This window comes from Abramis brama (genome assembly GCF_963993115.1).
Source record: "Abramis brama genome assembly, chromosome: 3".
NCBI lineage: Eukaryota > Metazoa > Chordata > Actinopteri > Cypriniformes > Leuciscidae > Abramis > Abramis brama.
Window position 1 is genome coordinate 43,314,367 of NC_139965.1, and position 23,086 is coordinate 43,337,452.

General features: G+C 38.2%; 2 protein-coding genes across 3 annotated transcripts in view; one reads left to right on the forward strand and one right to left on the reverse strand.

Annotated features, from left to right (window-relative positions):
• slc8a4b (solute carrier family 8 member 4b) overlaps window positions 1–7,645 on the reverse strand; it is a 76,564-nt gene extending 68,919 nt beyond the window's left edge. Inside the window, exons 1-2 of one of the 2 annotated variants that reach the window (XM_084110141.1) lie at window positions 7,149–7,645; window positions 5,506–5,707 (exon numbers count right to left, since the gene is read on the reverse strand). The gene's annotated coding sequence lies outside the window, so the exon portion shown is untranslated. The remainder of the gene's footprint in view (window positions 1–5,505; window positions 5,708–7,148) is intronic. The other variant, XM_084110142.1, reaches the window with a different exon arrangement.
• Window positions 7,646–12,551: 4,906 nt separating this feature from the next.
• On the forward strand, window positions 12,552–23,038 carry cct7 (chaperonin containing TCP1, subunit 7 (eta)). The gene is made up of 11 exons (XM_084108536.1): window positions 12,552–12,665; window positions 13,579–13,732; window positions 13,853–13,959; window positions 14,806–14,984; window positions 15,068–15,239; window positions 17,408–17,572; window positions 17,913–18,101; window positions 18,727–18,824; window positions 18,955–19,087; window positions 20,954–21,160; window positions 22,393–23,038. The coding sequence occupies exons 1-11, from the start codon at window positions 12,660–12,662 to the stop codon at window positions 22,624–22,626; spliced, it is 1,644 nt and encodes a 547-aa protein (XP_083964662.1). The 5' UTR covers window positions 12,552–12,659; the 3' UTR covers window positions 22,627–23,038.
• Window positions 23,039–23,086: the final 48 nt, after the last annotated feature.

Consider the following 23,086-nt stretch of genomic DNA (forward strand, 5'->3'; position numbering starts at 1 on the left):
ACCTGTGCGAGTCTACGTGGAAAAGACATCCCACAGGCGAGATGTGATGTTACTGATTACAAAGATGGACTCAAATGAAATCGCATTGGTTGGTAGGAAAGAGCAGAGCACTATTCATTCTGTCATGTAGTGGCCATCTAACCATTGTGCAATTAATCGATACTTCTTATGGTTTACGTTGCATACCATTTCAGATGTTCCTATGAGTGGATAAGCAATACAGAATTGGACCCCACTGACTTTCACTGTATTTTTCAAATAATTTTCATCTTCTTTTGTGTTCAACAGAACAACCGATTTGGAATAACAAGAGGATAAGTTTGTTTTGCGGTTGAACACCATGCCAGGATGGCATCAAAGGTAAAAATATATTAAAATGTATACTAATAAAAACCTGGTTTTCAAGATATATTGCTAAAACTGAATTGTGTCTGACAAATGTTTAAAAAAAACTGAACTGGATTAAATCTTTTGCTCAGGAAGCTGCAATCACCACCATGAGGTTGAGTAATTTTTCATTTTTTAGTGAACTATCCCTTTAAAGGGATAGTTCACTTTGAAATTAAATTTTGGTATGTTTTAGCTTACCTCAAGGGCATCCAAGATGTAGGTGTCTTTTTTTCCGCAGTAGTTTCAATTTTGATATTTTTAGGTCAAACCGTTCTTGTCTGTCAGTCATTTAATGCAGGTCTATGGTCACTGTCTCAAAGAGCATGCACAGAGTCCAAATTAAAACAATTCCCCATCGTCCAAATTAAACAATTCCCCATCGTAAGTACACATTGATGGCCTAAGACACGAAACGAGCGGTTTGTGTGAGAAAAACTTTATATAGTTTTTACCTCTTATACACAGCCACGTCCAAGTGATCTGAGGGCGTGCGCGCATCCTGGTGTATGACGTGTACGCAGACTGGTGCATAGATATATACACTAGATGTCACCTTAAAGACATTCGTTCCAATGAACTGCCGTAGACAAGGCGACATCTAGTGTATATATCTATGCACCAGTCTGCGTACACGTCAGATCAGATCACTTGGACGTGGCTGTGTATAAGAGGTAAAAACGATATAAATACAGTTCGTTTTCTCACACAAACCGCTCGTTTCGTGTCTTAGGCCATCAATGTGTACTTACGATGGGGAATTGTTTAATTTGGATGACGGGGAATTGTTTTAATTTGGACTCTGTGCATGCTCTTTGAGACAGTGACCATAGACCTGCATTATATGACTGACAGACAAGAACGGTTTGACCTAAAAATATCAAAATTGAAACTACTGCGGAAAAAAAGACACCTACATCTTGGATGCCCTTGAGGTAAGCTAAAACATACCAAAATTTAATTTCAAAGTGAACTATCCCTTTAACTATGATTACTGGAAATAATATATAAAAATGCAAACTAAACTGTAACAATGAAAAACTTAGTTGAAACAATTCAGCTACAGATTCTGCATGTTTGACACCAGTCAGTACATTCCAGAATATGACAATTTTCCTGTTTGAGGAGTCAGGTGATGTCTCTCCTCAGGATCAAGAATAGTTTGAACCATGTCAAATAATAATCCACAGAGGGAGTAAAGATGTTTGCCCTGGCAATGGATTCTGCACAAGGTATTAATGATCTTACCACTCTTTTGTAAGTATATACTGTGATATTTAGAAAAGGTTTTTGAGGTAATAAACAAACATTTTCAAGCACAAACATTGGATTTTAGCTCCACAACTAATTCCATTCATGAAACTGACACATCTTCAGCAAATGCTCATTTAACCTTTGGATTTCAGGGCTTCAATAGAAAAAGCTATTAAACTGTCAATAGTAATTAAATAAGGGATTTGGTGCAGAATTAGGTTTAATCTACACCACAAACAAACAAATATCTCTGGAAGGGTCTGTGTCATAAAACCAGCTTAAATGCTATCAGTTAAGGATTATACATGCATATTTCAGCTCTGTTTTCCACTTTGCCTCATTAGATTGATTTGGAACTATACTGGATAGAATTTTAAGATAGGCCTATAATACCACCTGACAAAAAAGTAAGAATGCTGAGCATTTTATGATTTTATCACAACCTTAAGTAAACCTGAGTGCTTCGTGTTTCTATTATAAACACAAAATATTCAACAACACTCTGGTTGTCACCACACATAACCTGCTGGTGCCTTGCTTATCGCATGAATAGATATGAGTAATGACAGTGCTGGTTTTGACAAGTGATTCCATAACGTTAGCCTCTCTCAATTTCCTCAACCCATCTATTTTAATTACCTCTTCCCCTCGCTCACTCCAACCACCAATCCCGCAGGTCAAATAAGACATATTTCCTGGCACGCTTACGATCCATATTAATAAAAAATGTGACCTAGACCAGAAAAAGCTTGCCTAGTCTTAAATAAATAGCAGAGCAGCTTGAGAAACTTTTAGCCTTCGTTCATTTGGAGAACATATTTCAACCCACTACAAGCAACCCAAGCTCACTGGAAAGATGTCAATGTGATGACATTGCTTTTTACACGTTTCACAACACTTTCAAAGTGAGTGATGACAACGTTAGCTAACAAGAATCTTCCCCTGTAATCATAATTTGTGTAAACAAGAATAAAAGTTGTTGGTGTTTTACTGCCACTAGTAGTCATTTCAGATGGAAACTGCGGCAAATTGTAACATACTGTAGGTATGTTTTTGGAGGTTTGCCAAAATTTAGGTAGAGGCACATTTTTCCAATGAGCAGGTTGACTACAAGTATCATAATAAGATAAATTGAAATAGTTTAGTATTAGTTATACTAAACCATTAATGTGGAGACAAGTACAGTTTTCTTTCTTGTATTTAATGATTTCCAACTGAAACATCTATGGTTACTCAACATAAAATCGGTTCCCTGAGATGAGGGAATGAGACATTGTCTCAGTAGCTGACGCTATGGGGAAACTCCTTTCTGTTGAAATACTGAAGCCTTGAATCACACTAGTTTAAGTACACTGGCCAATGGCGTTCAAATGTGTGAAAACAGCAGGTAAGGTGACACTGAATGCCATTGCGTCCGAATCTGTAGACTGAAGGTAGAGTGGAGCTCATAAGATACAATGTAACACAGCAGCAAGTTATTTCCCTCATCTTAGGGAACCGAGGTTACATTGAGTAACCGGAGACATTCTCTTTCGAGTTCGATTCACTTGACTTTGCGTCAGTAGGTAAGTTGTCTGAGCAAGTGTCTTGAGGAGAAAGATTCACACTTAAATGCGATTGGTGTACTTGCACTTCCGTGGTTCAATAAGACTTCAGTACTGATCAGAACCTCCTCGAAAGGAGAACGTTATCTCCTTTCTTAAAGGGATACTCAACCCAAAAATTAAAATTCTCTCATTTACTCACCCTGGCGTCATCCCAGATGTATATGACTTTCTGAGTTCAGATGAAAACAAACTGAGATTTTTAGAAGAATAAGTCATCTCTGTGATTCTATATAATGCAAGTGGATAGGCCCCTCCAAGCCGACACTTCAAAAACCATGCAAAACGAACACAGCGGTAATCCATACGACCCCAGTTGATGAATCAATTCTGAAGTGAAACTATAGGTATGTGTGAGATCCTACAAAAAATATATTTTAAACTTTTTAAACTATAAACCACTGCTTCCAGCCAACTGTTATACATGCGTTCGCTTGTCAACACATTGTGATATCAGCAATTTCAGAAACTTGTGAGGAAGTGCTTTCACTTCCCATGCGAGTTTCACAAGTAAAGTCACCTTTATTTTTAAAGTACTTTATATAATATGGATTGTTTCAAAGCAGCTTTACAGTGGTAACAGTAAAATGATTCAACGATGCAAACAGTTCATTTTGGCTGCACAGCAGCTCTAAAAAGAAAAAAGTGTCATTGTTCAGCTGAAGTCAGTTCAGTTTTGATTCAGTTCCATTGTAAAGATCATCAATTATTAGTTCATATCATCTATAAAGCAGTTCAGCAGAAAACAGTGATGTCATCATCCAGCTCAGTTCAGTTCTCATCCTATAGCGTCAGTACAGTCAAGTCAATAATATTGTTGAATAAACACACAGCATGCTGACAGTTGGCCGGAAGAGACAGTTTATAGTTTAAAAAGTTTTAAAATTAAAAAAAGTTGATTTTTCTCTTCAGAAGATATTGATTACTGGGCTCATATGGATTACCGTTGTGTTTGTTTTGCATGTTTTTTGAAGCGTCAACTTTGAGTTGTTCTATCCACTTGCGTTATGTGGACTCTAAAAATCTCTGTTTTGTGTTCATCTGAAGAAAGACAGTCATATACAGAAGCATTCACTCTATATATCAGCCCATGCAGCAAAACAACACTTAAGTTTATCATGGATAATAGCAATGAAGACACTTTCGAAAGGACTGAATTACACTTACTTCCAAACAACCGACTGAAAGAAAATAAAACAATAGCACAAATAAAGATGTTTTGTGAAACTACCCAGTGCTTGGGTATTTTTCTGAGGGTTTTTTAAAAGCATTAAACATATTTTCCCCAGTCTGCTGCCTGTAACGTCACAACTCTGACATCATAGATCTCCTTGGGCTGATGTAGTTCCTTCAAACCAAACAAGGGTTAGAAAGGCATCTGGCAGTATAATTGCTCATTAAAATAGTATGTCTCTCCCTGCTTGTTTGGGTGTGTTGGTCAAATTATTGCTATTATTATTATGTGTGCGTGCGTGTGTGTGTGTGTGTGTGTGTGTGTGTATTGTTGGCAGTGTACTAGCAAGGACACGCAAAGGACAAAATATCTAGCATAACTGGAAAATTTTCTGTGACTAATAATTCCTGAGCAAGACATTCTAGGAATGACAATATGAAGCAATTAACCTCTCATAACAATTAGAGAAAAGAAACATATCAGGGCAACAACAACAAAAAATCTATTTTTAAAATGTATAACCAACACATCACAAAACAATTTCTCTCTAATCTGTCATTTAAGAGGGATTTGCTCCTGCACGAAACACACGCAGGTTGCGCGCGCCTAAAACTACATCCTCACCAAGTGTCACCAATTGCGTAACGCAGCTTCAAATGCGAATTCAGTTCTGCGTTGGATTACAGGAAAATAACCTGAGCGAGAGATGAGGGGAATGGGTGACTGAGATGGAGTCTGAATGAAAGGATGAGAAGAAGAAAAGGACGAGTGTGCACAAAGAGATGAAAGTGGATTTGGATCCTCAAAGTACCTCGTTTGTTTGTGATTCTGTGCTCTTTTTAACAATCATTCAACCCCTTTCAGTGGTTAAACTACATTATAAAGTGATTGGATTATAAAGCATGAGAACTCTATGACTAAAATATTTCCAAGACCCCTGCAGCACTCTCATATCTAACGCGCTTTTATGCATATAGCGGTCGCCCAAACGGCAATATTCACATTAAGAGACATCTGATAAACATTTTGGAGACGTATACAAACAGCATTCTCTTGTATTGTCCCTCAGTAAAGTTAAGCCCTTACCGGTTGGTCTGTGCAGAAAACAGGTGGTCACTCAGGGATCAGTGCGGTTTATCCGCCGATGTGTGTTGTTGTTTGTCAATGGTGTTAGTCGCTCATGTCAGGGATCTATTTCCCCAGCGCGTCCAAGGCGAGAAGGTTTCCAGCCAGACTAGCTTCTCGGTATGAGGAGACCCGATAATGTGCGGTTATCACGCTGACCACACTGTAACACAAATAAACAACTTAATCACCTTAATAGCCCTGATAGAACGGAGGCGCGCGGCGCGCCTCAAACAAGTTGTGTAGCCTAACCTTAATGAACGAGTCACCACGCGCGCTTTACGCTACTCATCCACTTTGTATTGTTGGAAGAATTGTACATTTAATTACAGTTAAGTACAGTCTATCCCCACTAACTATAGACCTGTTTTTTTTTTTGGGGCGGCACAAAGTCAGCGGCTTGACACGGTTGGACCTCCGGCGGCACATCGTCGGCAAGTCGACCAATCTGAATATGCGGTTGGTCTGCCAGCGTTTTTTGGGTGGCACGCCACCAACGGTTTGCCGCGGCTGGGCCACCGTTGGTACACCAGTGGCAAGCCGATAGTCGGTCCAGTGTTTCTAAACGCTTAAAGGACATCTTTAATTTATAAATGTATAGTTTTAATGCACATTTATGTCTTTAACTGTTTTTACAGTTAAAAATAATCTGAAAGCACTGAATACAAAAATTGTAAGACTGACCTAATAGCTATATAGGCCTATCAAAAGCAAAGTGTTGGAATATTAAAAAATAAATACTGTAAAAACAACATCTTAAAATATAAAACTGTGAAAATTGTCCCATATTTTCACAGTTTTTGTCCCATATTTTCCAGATTGATGATTTCAGTACAAAGAATATACAAAGAAATTAGTATAATCAAGGTTAGCATAAGAAGAGCAGGATTTGAATGGAAGTGTGTGTGTGTGTGTGGGGGGGGGGGGGGGGGTTATGATTATGATCACTAGATGATTATGGGGGCTGTCTATGCATTACCCAGATAGCAGTACATCTGCAAGATGTCTGTTAAAGATCACTTCATCTGGAAAGCATCTGCTGTTTACTAACATCTGACGTCTAGACGTCTTTAAGATGTCAGTTTTACATACATTCTAAATCATAAACATCTTTAAGACATTTTCTAAACATCTATTTGACATCTGAAAGGAATGCTCTAACCTTGAACCCCTAAAAAGGACTATAAGAATGCATGGGTAACTCTTAAAGTTTCAACCGTGTTTCAACCATCTCAACTACAAAGTTATTTAAAGCAAATTGCAATGCATTTAGGGCTATAGCCTACATTTGTGCTTGTGTCTGGAATCAACGCTATGACCTTGGTCTTGATATTTCATACATTGTACTTAACTTAATTTTAACAACATTGTAGCTACCATTAAAATGAATGTTTTCTTTTTAAACAACATAACTAAGTTGTATACATTTTCTAGCATAGGCTATTTTACAGTAAAATAAAAATATATATTTATTACTGCAACTCACTGGTATGGTAACTTTCAACCAAATAGTATTGTACAATCACAGCGCCTTCTTAACCTTTTAAAATGACCGTAATTCAAAACTTCGACACGACAGTCTTGAGTTTAAGTTGACAACTGACCTTCCAAATTCAATGCAGCGCACCGTCAGTTGAATTCCCCTCTCTTGTTAACGATGGACTTCGGCGATCTTCTCTTGCTCTTGTATTACAGGGTTCTTTCGTCCGCTGCTCGTGTATTGACATGTATCTCTAAATAAAGTAGTCTTCATCCACCTCTCTTTGTTCTTAAGTAGCCCACGACCTGTTTTCAAAAGCCCGTCAGTTCCCGTTTGACACTGTTTGAGCTGGTAAGAAGTGTTAGGGAATGCACACGGTTCTCGCTTCCTCTTTAGACTCAAAACCTCTAGGATGTGTCCTGCAAACGATCAAACTGATCTAGTGTCCACGCACGTCTCCTCCGTTGATCACCGTCATTGTAATTAATTCCTTTCGTGAGTGGTTGCCTTTGTCATATCTTCATTGAGAATAAGGAGACGAAACGCCGCTGACTATCCTATAGAACGCGCTGCTCAAAGTTCATTGAAGAGAATAAGGGAGGAGCTGGTGACAATGTGTCTCCGCTCAGGATGGGAGAGTCAGAATGAGTGTACTCGCATCAGCATCAGCTGCTGTACCGAGGGTGGAGAGAGAGAGAGAGAGAGAGAGAGAGAGAGAGAGAGAGAGAGAGAGAGAGAGAGAGAGAGAGAGAGAGATAGCTCATGACTTGGTCAACATCATGCGTAAAAACAGGTTAGGCTTGTGCGTTTCTACAGCGTAGGCTATGTTAATAAGTGAAACGATTAAAGGTGCATGATTATTATATTAATTGAAAAGAACATTTGTTTACTAACATTACTTTTGACGTAGGCCTATTACAGTCTCATTAATGACACCAGTCTTGCCAGTCTTCTAAAAAAACTGTTTTTCTACATGGAGCAGGGGCCTGTAGGCTACCATGACTCAGGGTTACAGGGTTAGTTTCGAGTTGACAAAACCAAACCAATCCAACCAGGCTTTGTTGGTACCATGATGCTGATCATCAACATTACCTGTCAACTCAGGCTTTGATCCTGAGTTTAGGAGTTTAGGTGTGACATCAGTAACAAACAGCCAATCACATGCTGAGAAAGAGTGAAACTGCGATTCATTTCTCACGAGAGAAGCAGCGCGATTCACTTCTCTCTTTTGCAGAATATTACAAGATTGAAAAATATTAAGAATTTAAACAAATTCACACAAACATAAATTGTGCGTAATAATAATTGATAAACTAACATTTTACATGTGTGATCGATTAAGGGTATAATAATTAGGCTACATAAATAATATCTAAATCATACAAAAATGTTATTCTAAATAAGCATTAGTAAAAGCCAGACAATTTTGTTTTTAAAAATCATTTGCTATAGTAGTGACCTTTAATTTGGAGTAGAAACAGGTGGAGTGACTTTATAGCATCAGACATGTCACTTTGCTCACAGCTGATTGGTCCAAGTTCGGTTTTCAACCTCTTACCTGGAACATAACCTGCCCCGGACCAGGTTAGCCGTGGAGCGTAAGTTACTATGACGATGAACAGCAGTGTGATGAAAAGCCAAACCACTTTCATGATGCCAAAAAACCCAGGGTTGGCGCAATCTAAACTGAAACACCTGGCTAGCCACCTAAACCGGCTTCATGGTACAGGCCCCTGGTCGCCCCCTCATGGGTGCTGCCATGTTGACATCACATGACAAGTCATGCTACAATAATAATAATAGGACATTTTTATATAACACTTTTAGTCAGAGCTCATGGCACTTTATAAAGCATAAACTAAGTACCAAACTTTACCACAACAAACAGAATATACACTGAAAAGAAATGGTGCAGGATCTACTTTGACACATTTTCACTCAAAAATTGCTGGGAAATTTGAGAAATAATTACAAAGAAGTGGCAAATAACACATCAAATTAAACGTGGAATGTTGAAGTAGAAAGACTGAAATAGTTTTTTTCTTGTGAAACGTATTCCAATAATCTTTGTTTTGTTTGCAACCTCAAAAAAAATATTTTTACAGTGTACATTTAATCCAGAGTGATGCTATTGATCAACATGTATGCGATCCACCAGACAGTCCAAACTGAATGTTTGTCTTTACCATGGTAAATATACCATCTGCAGGTAAGGAACAAAAAAGAACAAAAATAAACTTCATACATCCAGGCCAGTGGTGTCACTGTAAAGTCCTAAATATGCAGTTAACAATTTACTGAGTACACCTTTAATAGCCTTCTTGTAAATATATGGTTATGTTGTTCAAACAGACTTACAATGTACCGCTGTTGCCTTAAATTTTTAAGTACAGTCAAATTAGATGTATGTAATTTCAACTTAAATTACATTAAACTGACTTAAAATTAGTTGAATCTTGTATTAAAAAAAAGTTGAAAGTTGCTTAACCTATTTTGATGAGTTATAGTAGTAAAAACATATGTTGTCATGACTTACTGATCATAATTTTATACAGAAAGCCAGACAATTGCTCCAGTAGCAGTCATTTTGGCAGCAGTTCTTTCTCTCCATTTGAATGAACCTGGTTATATGCAATTTCATTAATACACAGGCTCTTCTTTATTGACATTAAGCAAAACATGTTTGGTAAATGTGTTTTGGTGCATGTCTGAGCTATAGACATTGAAGGATATTCAGATTAATGGTCAATCAATATTAATTTCCCAGTGGCTGATTCTTGAACTCAGATTCAGATCCTAGCCACAATCCTAAACATTTGGTAACATCCTTACTATCAGCACCCATAGCTGGTTGCCTCAGTCACATAATCCAAATATTCAATAAGGGAGATCATCCATCTTCCTTTTACACTCTCTCTCTCTCTCTCTCTCTCTCTCTCTCTCTCTCTCTCTCTCTCTCTCTCTCTCTCTCTCTCTTTCTCTCTCTCTCTGCTCTTTGTGATCAGCATGTGTGCACTATTAAGAACAGCACGAGACTATGAAAAAGGAGATCTGTATTTTTAGTAGTATATGAGTTAGATGGCAATAAACTCTCTCTCTCTCTCTCTCTCTCTCTCTCTCTCTCTCTCTCTCTCTCTCTCTCTCTCTCTCTCTCTCTCTCTCTCTCTCTCTCTCTCTCTCTCTCTCTCTCTCTCTCTCTCTCTCTCTCTCTCTCTCTCTCTCTCACAAGTACCAAAACAGTTATTAGGACACCCCCGCACCTCAGAGTGAGATGGTATTGATTAGGCTGTGATGGATTGGCTTTTTAATTGTCAAGCATGATGCAAGTGTTCAGATTAATGGCCCTAGTACTGCACATGCACAACAATTTGGGCCATGGATTTGCTCGTGCATGTGTGGACATTTTACATGGGAATTAGTTCAAAAATAAGGGAACAAGAAAATATGCATGAATGCACATGCACACTCTTATCGCAAATTAAATATTGAGCTTTGAGCACTGGGAAATTCTTGGATCCAAATCACTGCACTGCTCTTTAATGCCTAAAGATGCGTGAACCCCAATGCACATCCATCTCGCAGAACATTGTGTCATGTTTAAATTACGGTTTGCGGTATTCTTAGAATGGAAGTATTTGGAACTACCCAGCCTTATCTCACCAATATATAGCTGGATTTCTGTGCTATAGTTGGAATCATCTAGTCCACATTACGCACCCAGTGCTTGGTGGTCCATGTAATAGACTGGGAGGAAAAGATTGTCGGTGTCAAAAGCCACCAGTAGCCCTCATTCATCACTGGTGTTTGTGATTACAGCCTGAGCTCCATCACGCAGAGGACACATATGGAGTGGTATGGCCACATTAAAGAGTACAGTAAAGGAGGAGAGATTGGAAAGAGGGTTGATAATGACAGAGGGATAGAAAGAGAGAGAGAGGGCATGAAGGCCGAATGAGATCTGTGGTAGGTCTCTTTTGAGTGCTAAGAGATCTGATTCAATTTATAAAGGCTGTCAGTGAGGGCTCAGCTGAAGGGTTTGACTGACAATTCAAATCACATTCAGAGCGCTTCGCTTGACCAGTCATGACTTGGTTCTGCAGCAAGGCAGGTTTTGCTCTACGGTATATTTTTTTCAGAGGTATCTGTGTGTCTGGATGAGGGCTGGTGCATTTTACATAGCGCTGAATCTTCAGCTTGTGCAGTCTCACAAATGGGTGGGTCAACTGCCACAGATGCCGGAAATATCCCAGCTAAAAGGTACCCTCCATAAGGGCGAGGCAGGGCGGGTATATATAACGTCTGATAATTACATGTGTCTAAAACAGGGAACCCTGAGAGCTCAGAGTCAGAGCCACATCACAGGGAAACATGCGCCACCCTCACTATCCAGAACTGCTTGCAAACCACAGCAGCCTAAGCCTGTAGTTACACTGGGAAAAAAATGATCCACATATACTGTTACATCTGAGACATCTTAAATATACAGAGAAGAGCACAGTGCTTAAAACCAGGGCATGTTGAACATATGCGGGAAGCAGAGAGAAAAAGAGTATAAGTCTGAGTGTAGTTTTTTGTGCTTTAAACACTGTGACGTATTTTAACTGTCAGGTTAGTTTTAATTTGCCATCGTATAAGGATAATCTCTGTGGTCAAAAAAGAGAAAGAAAATCATTTTAAGGCAGTAAAGATTATAAAGCCTGCCTGGTGATAAGAAAGAGGCTGACAAATGAGAGAGAAAAATCAATATAAACTAAAAAAGAAATCTATATAGGTCCATACAGGATATAAATAAGAGGCGCAGGTGGAAGGGGGAGTAAGAAAAAGAGAGAGAGATCTATAATCTTCATAAATCCCTAACATGTATGACCTCTATTCAGTCTCATCCATCCCTAATCTCATGTAGAGTTTATTTATTTATTTATTTATTTAAATGTATTAAATAAATAAACACAATTTCCTTTCATACTGCAAAACGTTTTATTTATTTATTTATTTATAATCACTCACTATTTTAGTATGCAAACAAATGATCAATAAACAATTAGGATAAAATATACTAAATGTCAAATAGTTTTACCACATTCTTCCTACTTCATCAATTATGTTTCCTTGTGGAAATTTAATTTGACCTTTTACATTACATAATAATGATATATTTAGTAAATTTGAATGACATACAGTACAGCAGCAAAGCAGCCATTTTACATATTGTGGCCTGCAGAGTTGCTTATTTTATTTCTTTACTTGTTTACTTGTAATATTATTCATAAATAATAATAAAAATGTAATCAAATAAATAAATTATTATTTAAATAAATGATTGTTGTTATAAAATATATAATAATAATTAATGCATAATTAATTAATAATCATTTGAGCAGGCACTATTTTTTACTTATACATTTATTTATTTATTTATTTATTTATTTTCCCCCATAACAATGAATTAAGTTCATATGTTGGGGGAGGGGGGATCCTCTATCTTGGGTGCGTAGCAGGAGACATGAAAACTGTAGTAATGGCGCCCCCTGACGGCCGTCATCAGCTCAACAATAGACGCGTCTCGTGTTCTAGAGAGTTCTAGTTGCATTGTGGGTATCTCACCGGCAGCGTCCTCCTTCTCTACACCGCAAACATGATGGTGAGTGCGCATTCATGCCTGGTTTACTTTCAAATCCATCGTCATCTTAGCTATTTACTCTTCTCCCAGTGTTGGGATATAAACGCCCAGAGAGAATAAAGCATAAAGGACATGTCTGCGAGATTATTTTTTTATTTAAATGGGATAATACACCTAAAGTTTTACATTGATGCTAGCTAGCTTGGTTGCTAACGATTCATTCTTCTGTGTGTGGATGACAGATCTCTAAACAGAGAGTTTAGAGATGTGCATTACGATGCAACGTGCAAAAGATTACTTTTGTACGGCATATGTAACGTTACTCATTTACACATTTCTATTTCACAATAGTTTTGGTAGCTAAATAATGCTAAAGGCTTTAGTTTAGCATCCTTTCGGTAATGGAGAAAGAGGTAGTGACCTGGTAACCGGTTACACCCTTTAATGCTGTTCGTCTCAAGAGTCACTACGATAAATCTGTGACTTTATAAAACGCTTATTTCTGATTAAAAGCCATTATTTTTAGCACATAGTGAGAGATATTAGTACTTCTCTTGTGTGCATGACGACATGATGTTCAACTGCAATAACTAAGAAAAGAGCAGATATTACTGTTTCACACGTTGTAGTTTGTATATATGTACGCCCAAGCAGCGTTGTGTACAACTTACACAAATAGTCAATTACGTTTTCTGTACAGGAGCTGTCAAAACTCTTCCATGGTTATGCAAAACCTTGACAAATCAGTGCATTTTCAAATTTTAATTTACAGGCTCGGACAGGTCAGGGAATAAAATATTGTAGACATTTCTATTGTAAATAAAGCTTCTTTTTTTTTAAAAATGACTTGATTCATTGGGGTAGGTTATGTTCTAATAAGCAGGTAATTTTGATATTGCATTGATTATGACCCTTCTTGAATGTCTTCTCTCAGCCCACTCCAGTCATCCTCCTGAAGGAGGGCACAGACTCCTCTCAGGGGGTCCCGCAGCTCGTCAGCAACATCAATGCCTGCCAGGTTGTGGCAGAGGCTGTTAGGACCACCCTCGGCCCCCGTGGCATGGACAAGCTCGTGGTGGATAACCGAGGTAAGTCTGCCCTTCCATAAACCGGTGTTGTTTTATTGGGAAGTATTGGTAAAAAAAAAAATGTATATATTGGAATGATGCTCTGCTTCAGGCTGTGATTTACATAATGTTGTCTTGCAGGCAAAGCCACTATTTCTAATGATGGAGCCACAATTCTGAAGCTTCTAGAAGTTGTCCACCCCGCAGCCAAGACTCTGGTAGACATTGCCAGATCTCAGGATGCTGAGGTAAGATTCCCTCTTTGTGTGTACATTTAGGCTGCTTTGAATGGAAATAGTTCTGGTTGTCAATGTTCATTGACTGACTTACTATTCTAAAATGCACAATATTGTAATCGCTATGATGTGAAGCACCTGTTCAACCAGCTGTTGACTCTCACTGCAAAGCAAATATTTAGAAAATGTTCTGTTATTGGTTTAGTTCAGAAACTATTTTCTAGCGGAAGGCTAGATAAAAAAATAATAATTCTATTTTATTATATATTTTATTATTTTTACTTCATAAAAACTGCAGTGCACTTGAGACAGTATTGTAAAAATGAACACGATCAAAGGGGTTAAAGGCAGTTCCATTGCTTGTCAATTCAGTTTCTTAGGGGCGGTTTACACGACACCGTTTTCAACTAAAAACGTAAAACTTTTAAAGCGTTTTGGCCATTCATTTACACGACAACGCCTCTTTGACTGCCTGCAAACGCAAAGTTTTGAAAACAGGTTTCACAGTGCAAGTTTTTCTGTGTAAACAACAAAAACGTGAAATTCTGAAGATGATGCCGTCACGCACATGCATATTACGTGTTCAATCTACAGCGTTTCATTGCCATCTAATGGCCTGTCTGCAGAATAAATCGTTTTAGTCGTTTTCGTGGATCCGTCTGATTGGGGGTCGTTTTGACAATAGTGTCGTCTGTACGCGGAAAAAGGAAAAACTTCTCCATTTTAAGCATATTGTTGTCGTGTAAATGTACCCTTAATTAGAACTTGATATGGAGCAAGTTGTGCTCAAATTGCGTAATTATCTTATAACTAGTTAAATGCATTAAAATGTATCCTCAACATTCTTTGTTTATTCAGGTTGGTGACGGCACCACCTCAGTGACTCTGCTTGCTGCTGAGTTTCTGAAGCAGTTGAAGCCATACGTGGAGGAAGGGCTTCACCCCCAGACCATCATCAGAGCTTTCCGCATCGCCACCCTGCTTGCCGTCAAAAAGATCAAAGAAATCGCTGTCACCGTCAAAAGGGACGACGAACAGTGAGTCCAGATCTTGTGTGCTATTACATAGGCATGTGTTAGTATCACAGATGTGATCATTTGTCCTCTCTTGCCAACCACAGGGAACAAAGGAGGTTGCTGGAGAAGTGTGCTTCTACGGCTTTGAACTCAAAGCTGATCGCAGGACAGAAGGATTTCTTCTCCAAGATGGTGGTGGATGCAGTGATGATGCTGGACGATCTGCTGCCTTTGAAGATGATTGGAGTGAAGAAGGTGCAGGGTGGAGCTCTGGAGGTGAGAGGGAGATTTAAAGGATATTTTGCATATTCATAAAGGAAATCTGCATATTCAAACAAGCTCTTCAGGATTACTAATGCTACCGGCAGTTGAGTTTTTTTAATTTTTATTATCAGGGTTGGAGCTAAACTGGACCGATGTTGCCCATCCGTAATCTAGTGTATCTTGTGGTTGCTTTTGTAATGATGCAAGGGTCAGCACAACTTGGGGCTGGAGTCTAGACACGTCTTTTCAACAGATTTTAGGACACTAGGCATCATACATTTTCTTACTTGCAAATTGTTACAGAGAAAAAAAGTGGTTCAAGGGATCACAAAACTCATGGTTCGGATCATATTACAGTTTTCGAGACACAGAGCAGATCATTTTTCTGATCAGCAAGAAAAAAAAAGAATGGGGCTGTAGTAATAATAAGGAAAAATAAGAACAAATACACTAATGACAAGCATACATAAATATAAAACTATAGTATTCGGGTACAGGAATGTAATAATTAGGCCTAAATGTGAAATAACACTAGTGTTTACTGGATAAATGAAATGTAATTTATCTTTAAAGATTTTGTTTTTTGATTAACATTAATGACAGACAGCAGCAGGTATTTGTAGGCTGATGTCACTTTAAGACAATGCACTGATCTATTTTAATGATACATTTCTTTCTCAACTGTTAACGTTCACTCAAGACCAGGGCTCGACAGTAAGGACTGCCCGATGGCCCGGGGCCAGTGTGAAAGACACTCGGGCCAGTTGACAGAACTGTCACTTGCCCGATCGGGCCATCTTCAAGGAAGTTGATCATTTGCGTGTTTTTAAGCCTTGCCTATTTAAATATTCGAGTGTACGTAGACGCAAAAGTACCCATGCCTCCGTTTGTACGATATATCAATATGTTTTTAATAAACAATATGCAATGAAACAATACTGTTTATATCAATATACCGTTTGATACGAGAATCTGAAAAATAGCGGAGGACGCAGTGAGCTTCTGCGGGGAAAGTGCATTATCCAGTTTGTCCTAAACATAAGACAAGTTTTATATTACAGGCTTTAAAATAACTAGTAAGATATAACACGTATAGTTAAAGTGGCTTGCCCATGCTCTGATAGTGCTGACTGAAAGATAGATAGGCTAGCCTACTTGCGCTGTTTAATGTGTTTGAGATGTAGTGCTTTCCTCAGTGCATAACTTACATTTCACAAGTATATTCTTCATCTGTAAATGTTAGAAACTCGTGCAAATATTTCCATTTTGCTGTCAGGAGTGAATCCCCGTTAAACTTCACAGATTTCCGTGAACGAGCGCCATAACAGACTGAAAAACAGATGGAGAATAGGAGCGCAGTAATTCTGACCAAAATAAAAATAAATGTGCCATATGTAGAATTTAAAACCTTCAAGTGTATTTTTATGATAGCAGTAACTGTAAAGTGACTATTGTAAATCTAGTTTAGACCTACATGAAAACCTGAAAAGAACTGTTTATTTCGTGTGAATGTTTTTTTGTGCTATTGCTCATAATTTGATTATTTGTTCTTATATTATTACTGTCTTTAACAATATTTAAAATGTATGAGTTAGGCTAGTAGTTTTTAAGTGACATAACCTTATTTATTAAGGTTACATGGATCAAAAACAACTAAAACAATAACTTGGCCTATTTTTTTTTTTTATTATTTTTTTGTGTTGGGGCCAATGAAAATTTTGGCAGGGCAAGTAAAAATTTCAACCACTGGCCCGACCGGGCCAGTAGAAAAAATCCTTAGCGTTGAGCCCTGAAGTCATAACCGACTCTGTGAACGTGAATACTGAATACGTAATATTGTGTGCATGTGTCCATTCAAGTGCAAGAAGATGCGAAAGAGGAATAATTTTTTAATTTTGTGTTTGCACGTTTTCTGAAATGTGGCTCTCTGTGTGTGTGTGCTTCGGGTATGTGCGGCTGTGTGCACAGATAACAGCGCATGAGTACCGAATTGAGTTCTCTCTTGCCTCTCTTTGCACTGGAATGGTTTAAAATTGCTTGAATATGTAAATTGGCAAAACAAAACACTTGCAAATCATAAAACTTTCAATCTGTGTTAGTTAAACTTTGTAATTAATTACAAAAGGTAAATTGCAGCAAAAAGATCTTAAATTTACATTTTTGTTTCTGCTGTCTATCAGGAATCTCAGCTTGTCGCTGGTGTTGCATTCAAGAAGACCTTCTCCTATGCTGGCTTTGAGATGCAGCCCAAGCGCTATGTGAACCCAAAGATCGCACTGCTCAACATTGAGCTGGAGTTGAAGGCAGAAAAGGACAATGCTGAGGTTCGCGTGAACTCTGTGGAGGTCAGTACTGCTCTTCACTGTCACAGGTTTTCTAATGTACTTGACAAGTATATTCCTTGTAATTTTTGAATAACGAAAGGATTGAGCCATGAGCAGCTCAGGTTCAAGAAAGATTGAAACAGTTACTGATGGTGTAGTCATTTTAACGTGGAGTGATGTTTTGGCAGAAGTGGCAAAATCTGATTTCTGTAGCATCTACAAGTTATTTTACTGAAGTGACTCTTAACTAGCGCTAAAGTCCGCAAGCCAATATTTTCTGTAACAGATTCTTATTTCAGTAAACTGTCATGGCCCATGTAAACAAAGTTGAATTCCCTCATGTTCATGTGGCTGTTTGCAGGAATATCAGGCCATTGTTGATGCTGAATGGAACATTCTGTACGATAAGCTGGAGAAGATCTACAAATCTGGCGCTAAAGTGGTGCTGTCCAAGCTGCCCATCGGAGATGTGGCCACACAATACTTTGCAGACAGAGATCTGTTCTGTGCAGGCCGTGTTGTGGAGGAAGATCTCAAGAGAACCATGATGGTATGATTGTGTATCAGTACATCTGTCATTTATTTTGGGTAAACAGTCATTTCCAGCTTTCTTTTAGCATTGTAATGGAGCATTACAGTAATGCTATATTTTGTAGGCTAACCTGAAAGTTAGCATCACCCTGTTTCTCTTGACAAAACCCAATAGGATTTTTCCATTAGCTTTTGGATTATTGCAGAAATTAGCTCATGACCAACACAAGTTTGATTTTTGCACGTTTTGGTCATCATGATAAAATTGACAAAATTAGCACAACTTGTATGAATTTTAAAGAATAAATAGAATCGCCTGAAGTAAACAGCTGAACAGGCTATAAATGAACTACACCATGGTTGCAGGACCATCACCACTGTTAAGCTTTTAGTCTTAGATCTTATTTCTGGTATTTAACTAAAACCCCATTGATTAAGGATGATGGAACTGGAAGTGCTTAACTTTTTTCTGGGTTTTGGCCTATAAAAATGTCATCCTTGCAGAACTCTGTAGTGTTATTTGAAAGTTATTGTGAGTAATTTAATGGCCGATATCTGTTCCCTTATTGCACATGCAATGATGTTTTGGTCCTGATGTGTTGGTGACCATGTAGTTGTTAAAGCAGTTGTATTGTGTCCTCCAGGCCTGTGGCGGCTCTATTCAGACCAGTGTTGGTGCCCTGACTGATGATGTGCTTGGACTGTGTGAGCTCTTTGAAGAAGTGCAGGTTGGAGGAGAAAGGTATGTTTTTTTTTTTCTTTTTTTTTTTTCGTTAATACAAGATGTAATTATGCCCATAACACAAGAGATTTTAATTTGATAAATGATTTCACAAACATTTTCCATTCTAACGATATGTATTCCATTACAGATACAACGTCTTTAAAGGCTGCCCGAAAGCCAAGACCTGCACCTTCATCCTGAGGGGCGGTGCAGAGCAGTTCATGGAAGAGACGGAGCGCTCACTGCACGATGCTATCATGATTGTGCGCAGAGCGATCAAGGTGGGGAAAACATCTTGCATCTTTAGCATCTCTTGCTACAGATGATTAAAACTGCAGATTTGATCTTATCCTTGATTTCCTTTGGCTAGTAGTTCTTGTGGAGAAATACTACTGAAAACATTGTATTAAGATAACACTTCAAATTAGCATTAAAATCTGAAAAATTATGACAAATTTGGTCTTATCAGCCAAATCAAAGCTATTTTTGCTATGCATGTTACAGTGTAAACAAATAAGCTGTTACCTCTTTCAAGAAGGTATTTGGCTCTTGACTTGACTTCCATTCCTACAACCACTACATTGATTTTCTCCCATTAATTTGTTTCCCGGAATTGTCTGTCTCCTTCATTACATTCAGCTGATATGAGTTTACAGAAATGATCAAATGCTCAATTATGTACTACTAAACATGTACAGTTAATAACAGGGTTCTCAAGTCTCACGCATTGGCCGTGAGACGCACGCAATTCAACCAGTTCACACGCTCACACGCCACACCGTGTATTTCTCACGCTGAAAAGGCAATGCCAACCAAGTTGTCCTGCAAGCTTTATATATAACGTTGTATACGAGGCACAGGCACACAGAGTGAAGTTTCCTGCCGCCAGCACGTATCTCGGCCAGCGTTCGTTACTAGGCAACATAGATGCACGAACACACGGAAGTTGACAGAATATTCTCGGCCACCGTACGTTACTAGGTACGTTACCAACAACATCGCGCGAACACACGTCGTGATGGAGAAGGTAAGTTGGAAGAAAGCTCGTCTAACATTTTTAGGCTAGAACATTTAATATATAGCCCATCGTATACATTATTATTGATGCAGTCAAAAAATCTACAACTAGAAAAAAAGAGCTATAGAGAGTATTTTGCTAAATATGTGTACTATTACATATTTATTGTATTTTTACTTATATCATTAAATAAAGTTGTTGTTATTATAATAAAAAAATGCATTATATTTAATTTGTTATTTTTAACCTTAAATAATACTGCCAGCTGATAGGGCTCTCTGTATGTTTACAGCATTAGGTGAGTTGTTTTTTTCTTGAGAAAAATGAACGCCTATCTTGTGTAGCCTACCTAATATTTATCCAAATGAGTCAATATTAAATCAAATCACAATAATTGAATTGAAATAATAAAAAAGCGTAGCTTACCAGAAATTGTACCATGTAAATATTGTAACATGTCACTAAACCTAATAAAATTCAGTTTAGTTACTAAAATGTTTTGACAATCACAATACACTTATTGTTATGCAATATTTTTTTTTACATCCCCCTAATCCACCCTAACAATATAAACAATTTGTTATATTTTTGTAATTTTTGTATATTTGTCATTTTAAAATATAACATTAAAGAGTATATTTGATGTGATGAATTGCTCTGTCATTTATCAGATTTACCAATTGTTATAATTTCAATTTGTGCTGGTTAATTATGAACAATGGGTAAAATTGGGGGGTGGGGGCGGGGCCCCATTAGGGCTCCTCCCCTAACCGCATGTGATCTCACTCCAAGCTTTTGATAAAACTTGAGAACCCTGTAATAATTACAAAAACATGAATTCAGATTGATGCTGATTCCCAATGTTACAATGTATAGTGAGCTGAATGACATGCAAGCGCACTAATGTCCTCATTAACTCTTACCTGCCATTGATGGAATCCCCCCCCCACAATATATTGTATGTTCAAATATTCATACAACAAAATGTTCTGGTGCCCATGAAATTGTGCAAAGTGATCAAAAATGCTGGTAGGGAATCATGACATGCTGACATTTTAGAATGTTTTAAGAATTGCCAGCAGGGGGAGACAAATTATATAATTAACAGGCTCCTATTTCCCCATAACAGAATGACTCAATTGTTGCTGGAGGTGGCGCTATTGAGATGGAGCTTTCCAAGTATCTGAGGGATTATTCTAGAACAATTCCTGGGAAGCAGCAGCTGCTGATCGGAGCCTACGCCAAAGCCCTGGAGATTATTCCCAGACAGCTGTGTGACAATGCAGGCTTTGATGCTACCAATATCCTAAATAAACTGAGGGCCAAGCATGCACAGGTAGCTACACAAGTCATGCTTGATCATGTTTTATACTACAGGGCTGTTGAATGCTTGAATCTGATTGGTTGAAGAACGTTCTAAGGTGTGCATTATTTTCAGGGAAACGCACAGCTAAAGTAGTTCCAGGCAGGTCTTGACCGCATTACAGTTCCATATCACTTCGCGTAGTCAACTGTAATAACGGAAAATAGGATACAATTCATAACAAGAAAAAACATGCAGCCTCATGCGCTTGATCTGCAATTTTCAACGTCTAGCTTCACAATCAATGGAAACATGCAGTTTAATTTTAATAAAGTATATAGGCCTAGGCTATCTATAATCAGTAGAAAATTAAACTGAATATAGGCTAAATAAATAAATAAATGGATAGTCCTGCAGCACGGATTTTTATTGCAGATAATATATAACAAATAAATAGTTATTGATAGGCCTACTTGTTAAAATGGCTTTGTGTTTAATTTATTTGGTTTAATTAATTAATTTATTTATGTGTTTTATAACATCTGTCAATAATAGAAAAAAGAATGAACAAATTAATTATAACGAATTGAATTAATAAATAAATAATAATATTGACGCACATGCTTGTCTCATTATTGCAACATATCTCTCTAATTACTGCATTAATAACTGCATAAAGCCGGGGACACACTTTAAGGCCGGTTATGAATGTAATTTGATACTTATGACTGATCATGACCAAACGCGTGTTCAGCGCGTTCAGTCTGTGTTCAAAGTCGGTGTTTAAAATCTGCTGCAGCGATGAAAACAGTAAGAGAATGTGTCAGCTAGTCGTGTGTCTCCAGCATTAGTCTGCTATCAGAGGCTCAAACCTCCGTTACTAACTCTAAAATGACGTTTTGGACTTAGCAACGGAGACACTGGATTAGATGCGTAAGAAATTAGTCCTACATACAAGAGCGTTTTAATGACAACAACTTTACAAACGTCTTGAAATACATAATCTGAACAATGTTTCGATGTGTGGCAACTGTAGTATAAGCGGAATAATTGACTTCAGGCCGTTGAATTATTAGAAAAATAATGCACACCGAGGTGTAACGGCCACTCCGCTTCGCGTCGTGACCGCATTACCACCTCGGGTGTGCATTATTTTTCTAATAATTCAACGGCCTGTCGTCAATTATTCCTTACTAATTTAATGTCATGTTTAAATGTAATGTCAATGTTGTAATGTACATTTGCATAATCTCCCTCTCCTCTAGGGTGGCATGTGGTATGGAGTGGACATAAATAATGAAGACATAGCGGATAACTTCCAAGCGTGTGTATGGGAGCCCTCTGTTGTTCGTATCAATGCCCTGACCGCTGCCTCTGAGGCTGCGTGCCTCATCCTCTCAGTAGATGAGACCATCAAGAACCCTCGCTCCTCTGCTGACGGCCCGGCAGCATCTGCTGGCAGAGGAAGAGGTCGTGGTAGACCCCAACATGCCCACTAATCCACACCCATCCAGCAGTGTCTTGGGCAGAGCCTCTGGACTTTCAGAAGGTCAAAACAAATGCTGTCCACTTGTAGGGCCTTGATTTGTTTCTTTGACCTGTTTTGTTGCTCCCTGGTCCCACTAAATCCATGCATTTCTGTGTTTACAAAGGCTAAAACAGAATAAAATGTCATTTTTGGTAATTGTTCCAGATCAAAGGGGATTGAATCATCTGTTGGAGATTTGAATGTTGTTTTGCCACAGTCTGAGAACACACGCAAACCATACACGCACTCAAAAAAAGTGGGCAGTTTGTAGATCTGTATAAGCACTGATGTAATGCAGGCACTCTGCTGTGATACGTTCCTGTGTTGGTCATTCGGCGGAACTATTTATTGGTCCAATTAAAATCAGTACTTTTGCTTCTCAACATTTGTGTGAGGTTTTCTTCTTTCAGTCATGAGTGAGAAGTGACTAT

Excerpts from the sequence above, each read along its gene's own strand:
- cct7 (XM_084108536.1), top strand. Across the intron at positions 18,825-18,954 it reads GTGCAGGTTGGAGGAGAAAG|ATACAACGTCTTTAAAGGCT; the intron begins GTATGTTTTTTT and ends ATTCCATTACAG. Across the intron at positions 19,088-20,953 it reads TTGTGCGCAGAGCGATCAAG|AATGACTCAATTGTTGCTGG; the intron begins GTGGGGAAAACA and ends TCCCCATAACAG.